General features: G+C 39.5%; 1 protein-coding gene across 1 annotated transcript; it reads left to right on the forward strand.

Moving 5' to 3' along the window:
- Positions 1 to 2,945: 2,945 nt before the first annotated feature.
- Positions 2,946 to 12,051, forward strand: LOC108668365 (the record flags this gene model as incomplete). Its single annotated transcript, XM_047885203.1, is given in 14 exon segments — positions 2,946 to 3,846; positions 4,667 to 4,717; positions 5,334 to 5,410; positions 6,188 to 6,361; positions 7,298 to 7,391; positions 7,510 to 7,772; positions 7,946 to 8,051; positions 8,235 to 8,365; positions 8,544 to 8,614; positions 8,725 to 8,829; positions 9,065 to 9,226; positions 10,185 to 10,380; positions 10,985 to 11,181; positions 11,943 to 12,051. Coding segments are annotated over 14 exon segments (2,244 nt in total), but the record flags the coding sequence as incomplete, so codon positions are not given.
- Positions 12,052 to 12,460: the final 409 nt, after the last annotated feature.

Raw genomic sequence — 12,460 nt, forward strand, 5'->3', positions numbered from 1 at the left:
TAGTTTGATGCGCTAAATACATATATTGATCTGCTGGACGAGTTGATCGGCTATAGATTGCTTCTCGATTAATATCTTTTATTAGATTCTCCTTAAAATTTATTACTTTCCTCACATAGCCCCTTTCCTTACAACCCTCTAATTTCTGAACCTTTCACTGCTTCCCTTAAATTTCTGTTTTACCCTTAAATTTCAATTTTTACGCACATTTGACATGCTTTTAATATTCTTCCCTCTCATCTCTCTCTTTATCTGACATATAATTTTTTCTTGCATCTTATACCTTCTATTTTTCCTCAATAGTTTCTCATTCTTCACTCCCTCACAATCAGTCCCTCTATTCTCCCCTCACTTCACCCTCACATCTTCCATCGCTTTACCTCTTTCCATTCCCTCATTCTCCTCTCACTCTCTTCCCTCATGCTACCGTCACCCTTTTCCATCACATTACCTTTAATCTCTTCCATCATATTACCCTTACCCTCTTTCCTTATATTACCCTCTCTCTCTTCCCTCACTTTACCCTCACTCTCTTTACTCATGTTATCTTCACCCTCTTCCCTCACATTACCTTTACTCTCTTTCCTCATATTACCCTTACCCTCTTCCCTTATTCCCTTATATTACCTTCTCTCTCTTCCCTCACTTTACCCTCACCCTCTTCCCTCATATCGACCCGCGCCCGCAATCGAGCAGTCACTGTCGCTAGCACGATCCTCGGTCGCAGCCCCTATTAAAAATCTTGGCCGCGTTGTGACCGGCAAGTCAACGTCTGACGGTCGGCCGTCTAAAGCTCTGCCGTGATTTAAAAACCCGGCCACCGCAGCCGCAGCGCTCGATTTTCTCGTACCTGTGTTCCTTTGACGCGTCCTCAACTGTTCTCGTCCCCTGTCCGTTAACACTGTTCCTTTACACTATTCTTTTATACTGTTCGTCTACAGTGTTCTTGCGCCCTGCCTTTAACACTGTTAGAGCCAGGGTGCCAACACTGTCGTTTATAGTGTAATTTAACTCTGAATTCACATACAGTTTGTTCTTACAGATGTACTGTTCTTATCCACAATTTTCGTCTCATGTTCTACTTCACAGTTTTTTTCCACTGTTCTCTAACATTTTGTCTTTCGCTGTTCACATAAAATGTTTGCTACAGACTTGTCTCCCCTCACTTCTCGTCCCCTTTTCTCGTCCCCTCTCTGTCTCGATTATTGTTTTACTTTTTTTTCCTACGTCGAGAACAATTTTACTGCTCCGACTACATAAGTTACAACCATGTCGAGAACAACAATTTGACTGCTCCCGACGCCTGTCTTGTTTACCCCCCTCTAGATTGCTTCATTATTTTTCATACCTTTTAAAAATTACTCTAAACGCTGCATGGATGTGTTTATATTCGACTTGATTATTCCATTTGTGCATTCATGACATTAAAAACTAAAAGAATTGCTACGACAAATGATTCCTGAGAGCGTTCATCCTGCATTTTCTGCCCTCCGTTACACTGGTAAACGCTCAATTAATTTAATGTTATGGCTATTATTAATCAATAATATTTGCTTTTCCTTTGCTGCAATGAAATTACTGCATTTGACCGTGTGTGTGATTAAAAAAAAGTCTCTCAGAGAAATTTCAAGATGGATCGAGAAAATTCGAGTTGTGAGGGATAGTCTTCAGTAATGAAGACTCATGAAGGAATTAAGAGAAGGTATGGAGTGAAGGCAATAAAGGCATGAAACGAAGGTGGAAAGTGAAGGCTATGCCGGCATGACCTGTGGAAAGCAATGAATGTGTGAAGTGAAGTTAATGAAGTAGCTAAACCACATCTAATGTCTCAATAAAAGTCATGCATCTGGTAAATGTACTGCATGTAGTTGAGAGCCGGAGAGATGACAAGGTCATGCCGTATTATAACCTCGTTAGAAATCGTTCAATATTTTGCTGCTCAACATTATTCTCCTCAAGGAACTATAGCATCTTGTTAATTTATTCACCAGCGAACACGCATTTATGCAATTATTGAATGACTTTGACCGACTTCATACCTCGATATAAATAATTTTACACGAGGTTATAACAAAATAGAAAAAATTTCGTAACACGCAACGTATGACGCGGCGCAGCGACGCACAGCCTCCCACACTGGCGTCTCGATTGCAACTGATATGATACATTCGTTGCCTTCAAGTTGTACGATGGTCGTAAGTTGTACGATGGTCGCAAGTTGTACGATGATCGTAAGTTGTACGATTGTCGTAAGTTGTACGATTGTCGTAAGTTATACGATAGTCGTAAGTTGTATGATGGTCGTAAGTTGTACGATGGTCGTAAGTTGTACGATGGTCGTAAGTTGTACGATGGTCGTAAGTTGTACGATGGTCGTAAGTTGTACGATGGTCGTAAGTTGTACGATGGCCGTACGTTGTACAATGGTCGTACAACCAACACAACCACACACCAGGAAAATCCGTCTTCAAACTTACCAGGAAAGTCCATGGATTTAATAAAATTTTGCCGGGATGTAGTGGCATGGAGTCTTGCGTTGTGGAACGTATCGAACTTTTGTGCCTCTCGAACTTACGTTTTAAATATTGATATTATTATACAACTCTTATAATATCCAAGTTCATTCTTAGAAAAATGTAAACTTATTTAAAATATTAAGGCGAAGCGGGGACAGATTTCAATCATTAAAGTTCATTTCTTTTGTTATCTCATGCATGATAAGCGTTCACAATTGTTATGTAAAGCATTATTAAGATAATAGTGATGATTCTAACACAGTTTATTATAGTTTTGTAGCTTTTTTTGCTCTCATTAATAAGTCTAATTGTAATGAGTTTAAAGCGTTTCCCACCTTCTTAAATTAATTTAATTACAAATATCTTGTTAAAATAATTTTTTAGGCTGGAACTTGAAAAATGAGTTAAATTTTACCATAAAACGAATTTTTTCATCGTGTTCAAAATTTTATTTAAGAAGAATCGCTTCTCGTTACTGAAACAGGCGCGTGAATCAGTGGAAGACATTCATAAAAATATTGGTTAAAAAGAACCGCGTTATATTTTGTTCTGAACCTGAACCATGGATCATACTTGGAGAAAATCTGTAAAAATTATAGAAAAATACAACAGAGAAGAAAGTCTTCGATGTCGAGCAGTAAATTTAGTTCCAGAGGATTACTAGAATTGTACTATCCTGTAGTCCAGAGCTGACGCTAGAGCTGATCGATCCAGTCATCTAGAACTGATCCAAGAATTGATTGATCTAGTCGTCTAGAACTGATCCAAGAATTGATCGATCGAGAAAGATCCAGTCAGGCTTGATCTCATATTCAAGTCAAGATGAAGCCAAACCAAAATCTGTTTCTGCTCGCCCTGTTCATGTGGGCAAAAGCGGCAAAAATTCTTGCACAAACTCAAACTTCCGTTTTTTCTTCTGCCGAAGACACCAACACTTTTGTGACAAAAGGGCAAAACAATAACGCTCCAGATGTTAACATCGGATCACCGAATAATATAAAAAATGATAAAAGAGACATCATCGACGTCTCTAGACATGCAAGAGGACACGATAATATGGCCAAAAGAAAAGAAAATAATGTAATTGAAAAAATTCGCCATGAAACCGCCGCGAGTGCAAACCATTACACCACCGCAGATGATGCTAATGGTTTGGTCTCAGACAAAATCATCAATTTCGCAAATGATGATGAAAAACATTATCGCAACAGAGAATTTCGCTCTAAGAAAAAACACAGGAATATTTCAAGTCAAGGCAAAAACAAAAAGAAACGCTCCAGAAGTGATCATATTTTGGGCCTCTTACCTGACCATTGGCGCAAACTACAGGGTGAGATTTTAAAAAAATATAAACTAAACACCAATTAATATATTATTCAATTATGTAATTAAATATTCAATTAATTAAATACCTACCGTTGTTCGGAACTATGATATGCATTAGCATGTACTCGTAAACACTTAATTAACAATATAACTCAGGGGGGGGGGCATAAAATTAGTGCAAATCTTAGTATACAAAGGTTTCAAAATCGCTGTTTTGATTTTGTTATAAGCCCTCAAATTCATGCTAAAATTCTGTATAAAATTCTTTGATAAATAGCGAAGCGAAATGTTTGAAGAAACCGCTTAATACAAAAACATTGATGAACAGCTAAACGAAGCGCTTGGTGTAACCGCTTCAGATAATTTTCTATGATATATTGTATAAATACATTGGTGGTATAAAAATAAATATTAGTGGTATACAAATATATATTGATTATGTTTGGTATAAAATATTTTGTTTGTGAGCTTTCTTCTGCGAATAAGTAAAAAATCCCTGCATATACAAGCAATGACGATTTACGTCTCTCTTTGGAGAAAATAATGACAATTTAGACATATGGACAAAAATATAAAAACGACTATTAATTTTTCATTGGAATGTCCTTTAATAGCAACAAATTCGTAGCTCGAGTAGACATATTGCTTTTAGCGAATTTTCTCATTTATGGAAAAAATGCCCTATTATGCTCGTCATGTCCGTCCGTCCATCTGTCTGTCCGTTTATCCGTCCATGACTTCACGTTTTCGTCGATGAGAAAATGCGCTCTCTGTCACTCACTGCAGTGAGTAGCGAGTTATAATTTTTTATGTTTTTTTTACAGAGGATCGCTACCTTCGTCCGATAGACGTGGCCGCTGAAGCTCGTCTCGCAGGTCAGCGGTCATATATATACTTTCCTAATAACTACAATATTTTACTTTGAATTTCCGTTTATTAAATATTTTTCCAATTCGTCGTTCAGTAAAGAGATTGTTTAGAACAAAATTTTAAGTCCAGCAGTCAATTTTTCAGAGCATAAATACTGCATTCAAACGAGTTGCTGATTAAACTGATTTGGCTTTAAAAATTATTATTGAAACTTTATATTTTTTCCGAGCTCTTACTACCACCGATTGAAATGTCCGATTCCTTATTACTTTTAAAATTCTAAAATTCATTAGCATAAGTAGTCTTCGACTTATATTGGCCAATTGATTTAAATTTATATATTAAATTAATAGTTGCTTCACATCATTATTTTAAATTAAAAATCAGTTTTATTCGATGCTAAAAAAAATTCACAATAAAATTTAATAAACGAACAAAATTTCTGGCTTTTGAAAAAAAAATTTACCTTACTTCACTTATTTTAAGCATGATTAAGTTAAATAAACAGAGAAAAAAAGTTTAGTGACTTTCCTTCGGCGCGGAGGCTTCAGAAACAAATAATTATACATATATGAAAGTAAATAAAAATGTAAATGTTTTAAATAAAAACGCGGCCCACAGCTCGGAGGAAGGCCGCGTTCGAGGTGTACGTCGCGACCAAGAACTCCAGCCTGAACGTGCATGTGGATGACGTCATGGTAACGTATTTTTGTCACATACTTACGATTTATTTATAACTGTTATTTTATTTGCTGAATTTTACGATAATAATTTTCTCATATTCTCTCGAAAATTTTCATTCAGTTACTGATGTCGTTCCCGTAAAAGTAATTAATATTTCAATGGTTATTTTCTTTACTGGATCTCACGAAGATTATTCTAGTGTTTCTGATAAAATTTTTCTTATATAACTTATTCTTGTGTTCATTAATTTTTATTTGTACGTAAATTTATGGGTAATTTGTAATAAAAATACTACCAGCTGTTGTTCGTATATACTCGTAAGTGGTCATGATTCACATGAATTTTATTTTTATGTATTACTATAAAATTTAAGTTCAACTTGTGAATGATTTTTCGTTCATTTGTTGGAAAACTTCAACCTACGATTAATTACTCAAATTTTTATCCTAGTCCACTAAATGAAATAATATTGTTCTGCAAATTGCGCATACATTTGCAGATACTTCTGGTGCATCTGTAAAATCAGACGAATTAGGTTGTCAACAATACATAAATCCTTCTTCCGACCGTATCAAGCCCATCCAAATGTGAACATATCAACTCGGGGTGGCCGAGCGGCAGAGAACACAAATATTCAAGAACAGAGTATGGGGTCCGAGACCAGCGACTAGCAGTAAAAATTCTGGTCGAAATCAGCAAGTGCACTATGTGGATAAGAGTCAGCTACACGCTAACACGGCCTGATCAAAGTAAAAAAGATTATATTATGTAATAGTTTGAAAATTGTTCAGGTGTACAGTGTTGCGGGCGAGGCTTCGGACGAGGTGCACGCGCTGGCGCTGTCAGGCGACGGAGAAGTGATGCTTCGCCGCGACTTCCGTACGGGACAACCGGCGGAGACTGAACTGCTTGGCCAAACCCTGACCAACCTGCAGCCCGGGGCTCTGGTCGTCTTGGTCATGATGGTGAGTGTGTTGGTCAGCCCGCAGAGACTGAAATGCTTGGCCAAACCCTGACCAACCTGCAGCCCGGGGCTCTGGTCGTCTCGGTCATGATGGTGAGTCATCTAGAGCCATCTAGAGTCATGATGGTGAGTCATCGTAACGAATAAAGCATTAGTTGTGAGCCCGCAGTGACTGAACTGCTTGGCCAAACCCTGACCAACCTGTAGCCCGGGGCTCTGGTCATCTTGGTCATGATGGTGAGTTTGTTGGTCAGCCCGCAGTGACTGAACTGCCGGGCCAAACCCTGATCAACCTGGTGCTTGGTGCCATGCCCAAAAAAAGTGTAGAAATGCCTCGACGTATGATTCTAAGGGGCATTTGAAGGCACGACACTCGAATTTGTGGCTCAACGACCGCTCCGATTCCCTAATTCATATCGTATACTGGAATGCGACGAGGACTTGATGATGAATGGGCCGTTATAAGGTTTGACTTTTGGGCGTCATTTTTCCTTCCTTTTCCTTCATACCTTGAGGCTCTAGTTCCACTTTTGGAAGCCGCAGTTTCGAGGCTTGAACCTTAGCACCAGTTTTAAGGTTAGGACCTCTGTGCGTCTCTTAATTACGGTTGTGCGGTCTGTTAGCTAGCGATTAATCAACTACCAGGTATCATTTGCTACAGACGTCGATATGTTTATGCTTATGTTTATTTTGTTGTATTAGTCATTATGGTAATCAAGTTAGTCGGTACGCTGAACTCCTGGGCCAGCCTTGTCGAATCTGCAAATTTCAATCAATTTTTTCCTTTAAGGTGATGACTTTCATTTATAAGGAGCCATAAATTCATTATCAAATCATATAATTCCTGCCTTTGTTCTCGTTTGGATCATCGTATTTCATTTTACATAAGTAGCAATATAGGAACTATTGTTGCCTGAAATTAATTTTATTTGCTCAGTTCGGTGCCGGGGACTTCCTGAGAAGCACAGAGCGCATGCTGCTGCACCACCTGGGGATGAGGGGCGACACCGTGGGAGGAGCCCTCAAGTTAGGTGAACCTGCTTGTGCTGCTGTCATAGTGATCATTCAAGTAGGCTTTCTAACCTGCTTTGCTAGTAGATGCAGGGGATAGGCTCGTCTCCATACCTCATCTCCTACCTATTCATCTAGGCGCTGACGTGGCGCAGGGGATAGGCTCGTCTCCATACCTCATCGACGACACGCAATTAAGACAACGAATAGAAGCGGAAAGGACGAAGGGGTTGAAGATGCCCTATAAAGTTCTCTTGCTCACACCTGAAGGGGAGGAAGTGAGGGAAGAGCTGCACGACGAGAATGGCCGACTCTTGGTGTACAATGGTTACGTTGGAACAGATGATCCGTCTATCCTGATCAGTGTTGTTCCCGACAACTGGCCGCCGCAAAATGCAGGGGTATTTTCTTCTGAATACGCGCTTGTTGATGCAAACTAAAATTAAGATTAAAAGAAGCGCCAAATAACCTTGAAAATAAATCTAACTTACTTCGCAATAGTGAAACACGGAGAAGTTTTATTTCTCCCTGCTCTACTCTATGAAGTTTTACTCAGCGTCACAACTTTGTGCAGGAGAAGTTCGTGGCACGAGCCTACCTCGAAACTGCCATCGTCTTGAAAGGGAATAAAGACCAACAGTCCAACCTGGATCTATCACTTCTCCTCCCTAGAAATCGAGGTGAAGCTCTGTGAAAGCAAAACCACTGTAAACCCGTTTTTGAGTTTAGGAAAGGGTTTTATGTATTAATTGCAATTCACATTTATATTTGTTGATGTCATGAACATCAACTGCAGTCCATATTCGCGTTATGCTGATATCGATATTAGCCGCAAAACTCAACACCTACTATCACTCGTATAGGAACAGAATGCGACTGGCACCGGGACCCCCGGCGACAGAAGCAGGCGCAGTTTTGTCGCCGCCACGAAGGGTACGGGACTTTGTGCCGCTGCAAGGACCCTTTGGACCCCCAGCGGCTGCGACGGTCCTCGGTGATTTTCACAGAATGCCCGAAGAAAATGATGTATATCGATAAATATTCGAAAGCCCATCGGATTCAAGCTGTATTAAAGTGTGAATAGGAATTCAGCATAGAATTAAATACTTCATGATTCATATTTATGGATAAAAATTTGCACCAGCTAATTTTAGATTTAAAAAAACTCACAGGACCACATCCCCATGTCGGAGGCCATCCCCGTCGCCATGCTCACCGCCACCAAGTGCCACTTCTTCTACCGGCAAGTGTTGTATAATAAGAGACAATGTGTCTCTCACTGATGATGGTTATGATTACTAGGGATAAATAATGATATGCCATATCTGATAAGGTTACTAATGTATCCTCCAGGCAGCTGATAAGTCTGCTGCTTGCCAAGGGTGCGGCGCAAACCGACATTTTGGTTCTCACCGATGGTCATCAGGAGGAAACTTCGCAGCTGGCCGCCATCTTTGAGTCAGTCACTCTTGACTTTTTACCAATTTTAATAAATTGGCATTGATATGATAAAGCTGATAAAATGTCCGAGGAAGCGTTGCCTCCACAGGAATTTTGAAGGTGAATTTGGCTCAAATTCTCCAGTGAATTTGAATATTTGCCCATAGTTCAGTTATCTATCGACCCACGCGCCAAATCTCATGAGATTTTTCTAGCTGTTGCAGGTTGTAATTAAAACTCATTTGCTGCCCAGTCTGCCGGTAATCGAGCACCGCCACGAGGGAGACGCCGGCACCAGCACGCCCCTCAACGCGCACTTCAGATTTTCTTTGTTCACGGCCTTCTCGACCTTCCGCAACGCCTCTAAAGTCATCATCTTGGAGGACGACCTCATCGTATCGCCTGACTTCATCAGGTAAGTTTATTCAAACCATAAACCATTAATGTCTTAATTTAGACTCAGTACGAAACGTCAATCCAACTCAATATTCTCAATGCTGGCTTTAAACCGGATTTTGCTATACTCGTTGCAGAGAACCACATGATCAGCTATCGCATGGTTTGAATATTTCGTCACGACCATCCGTATTTTGCCAGTATCAAGGTCTGTCCATCTGGGCTGCTGATTCAGATGATGGAGACTTGGCCAAGACTGGTCTTCATAGAATCTAATCTAGCCATCTTTTTCTTCCCATAAGCTACTTCAACTAGGCTGCTGAACGCTGACGCCACACTCTACGTTACTTTCTTTTCATTTACAGCTACTTCCACCAGACGGCTTGCTGTTGGAAGCTAACGCCACACTCTACTGTCAGCTCTTATTTATTCCGATCCTGAGGATCGAGTTATGTGACTAAGGCAGTGAAGGATAAGTAAGACACATTTGTCTAGATAACATACATTAATATAAGGAGTGGTTATACATGAGAGTTAAGATACAGAGGTACGAGTATAAGCTACGGCGTCGACCGTAAGTTTGGAAAACTCAACCGACGCGTTACATCGCGGAACGCTTATCAACTACTGTGGGGGCCTTACCAAGCTTCCCAGCCCTTGTATAGACTTCGGCTTCCGCCCACAACTAAGATCTTGATTGCGTGACCTATCACGTGGTGTCTTCCAGATGCTGACTCATCTGTATTTGTCTGTACCATCTGGGCAGCAGATTCAGATGATGGATATGATGGCCAAGACTGGTCTTCTTAGAATCTAATGCAGTCATCTTTTTCTTCCCATAAGCTACTTCCACTAGGCTGCTGGACGCTGACGCCACACTCTACGTTAATTTATTTTCCTCTACAGCTACTTCCATCAGACGGCGTGGCTGCTGGACGCTGACGCCACACTCTACGTTGCTTTACTTTCCTTTACAGCTACTTCCACCAGACGGCGTGGCTGCTGGACGCTGACGCCACACTCTACGTCGTGAACAGCTTCTCCGCCAACAGCTGCCCCACGGTCGCCGCTGACGCCACACGTGTTAGGCGCTCCGAAATGCTGCCCCAGTTCGGCTGGATGGTCACAAGAGAGTACGCTCAAGACGTTCTACCCTTATGGGTCGATAATTCGGTGAGTACGGCTCCCCACAGTCTGATTAATAATGAATCTATAATCTAACAAATATTGGGACTTATGTCAAAAACTTTTGAATCCTGCATCCCTCTTTTGATCTTGATAACCGGACAGAGATGCTGGCAAGAAAAGTATGTCTAACATTCTCTGATCATCCACCACCATTCTTTAAGTATCCACCGCCTACGCATAGAAACGAAAAATATGATCATGAGAAAAATATGATCATGCTGTAACTTTAACATCGATCTACTTTCAGATAATTGGGTTGTCTATCGTGGCTTTCGATATCATTATGCTTCGTTACTTAGTAGATTAATATAGTGCATTAGTTCACACTTTGGGCAGGAAAGAGAATTAATTCTAGACATTTACCGAGTTCCCATTTTCAAGAACGCAGTCACCACAAAGGTTGAAATTACATTTTTTCTTTCTATTACGCATACTTTTTGGCTCAGTACACTAGCTCGGGCTGATTTAGTAGTAAGAATGAAAATTCTGGCGTAGTGATTGTTCATATAGCAGAAATTCAGGCGTAATATATATTAAGGCGTAATGGCAATTGAGATGCCGTGAGAAAATTAGGACGTACACATTTCAGGAGACCATGATCGACTGGGACTGGTGGCTGCACACTGAACGCCGACGTCGGGGGCGACACGCCTTGGTGCCGGAAGTGTCCCGTAGTTTCCACTCTGGTTCGTTTGGGGCCCACGTCTCAGGGTTCGGCCAGGCCTTCATATTCTCGAACATGATCTACAACCGCGATCCAGACACGCGACTAAATAATTTACATCTGTGAGTAACGATCGTCGTATATCATATAGATCCATTACATATTGAATCACGAATATCATCTATACCCTCAAGAAAGGGGGTGAAGATGATAAATGACGATATACTCAGAACTATAAATAACGATATACTCAGAAAATGAAAGGGTAAAATAGTACAAGTAGTGACAAACGATTTAACGTACCACCAATACGCCCTTTTATCGCGCCAAACTGAGTCAGGATGACGAAACAAAGGAAAAAAATTTATGGCAACTAAGACAAAATTTTTAATTTTTTTGGCTGCCGAACATGCATCATGTACGGAAACTGCCAAGCTCTGTTTTACTGATGAGTAAAGAGTGCCGTTTTGTTTTGTGAAATGTACATATTATAGTGTATTAAATGCATGAATACATTAAAACATGGATATTATGCATTATAGATAATTTATTCCAAATATAGATAACAAGATATCATTACAATTTATTACAGATAAATGGTACATGTATATCAATAATGTAGCTCCAAAAGTAAAAGTTTCGCAACTTTATACGATTGTGTTAGCACACAAAGCATTGTTACAAACATTTACGTTTAACTCCTATTTTTTTCGGGGTTGCACCACGTATGAAGAAAAAATTCAGTGGAAAATATATTTTCTAACCTCTTACAAATAAAGTATATTATTCAAAAATATATTTCTTTTAAGATTAAGAAAAACAACTGTTTACTAAACTTGATCTATTTTAATGATATACACAAAGACTTATTTAATTTTCACAGGCTGACGAAAGATGCTTACGCAGAACACATATTAAAAGAGTTGCAGAAAGCGAAGATGCTGCCTAGTACTTTCAACCCGTGCTCTTTGGAAACAATACCGGAAGAAGTCGTGAGTAATGTGTAATTGTAATTACAATAATAATTCCATGTAATTTCAATAATAATTATGTGATTTTTCCATAAACATACATATTGATTTTCCAATTCATTATTTATGTAGCAAAAGTTACTCATTGTTATCGAATTACTCACTAAAATATAAATGAGTTTGTACTAAGATTCATGAAATTAATTAACAACTGCAAAAAGTTTGTACACATTAGTGTATCAAGCAGGTTTCATTGAAGACCAGAGAATTTGTTTTATTCGCAATTTTCTTATTAGTTTTTTCAATATATCGAACAATATTTTTAGTTTGAACTGGCAAATCGAAAATCAGGTTACCGATGGACATTTTTATTTCGTTAACGACGTTTCGAATGTTTCTATCGTTCATTATCAAGTTAAAAGGCGCATTG

The sequence above is a fragment of the Hyalella azteca genome, unplaced genomic scaffold, assembly GCF_000764305.2.
Source record: "Hyalella azteca isolate HAZT.00-mixed unplaced genomic scaffold, Hazt_2.0.2 contig17297, whole genome shotgun sequence".
Classification (NCBI taxonomy): domain Eukaryota; kingdom Metazoa; phylum Arthropoda; class Malacostraca; order Amphipoda; family Hyalellidae; genus Hyalella; species Hyalella azteca.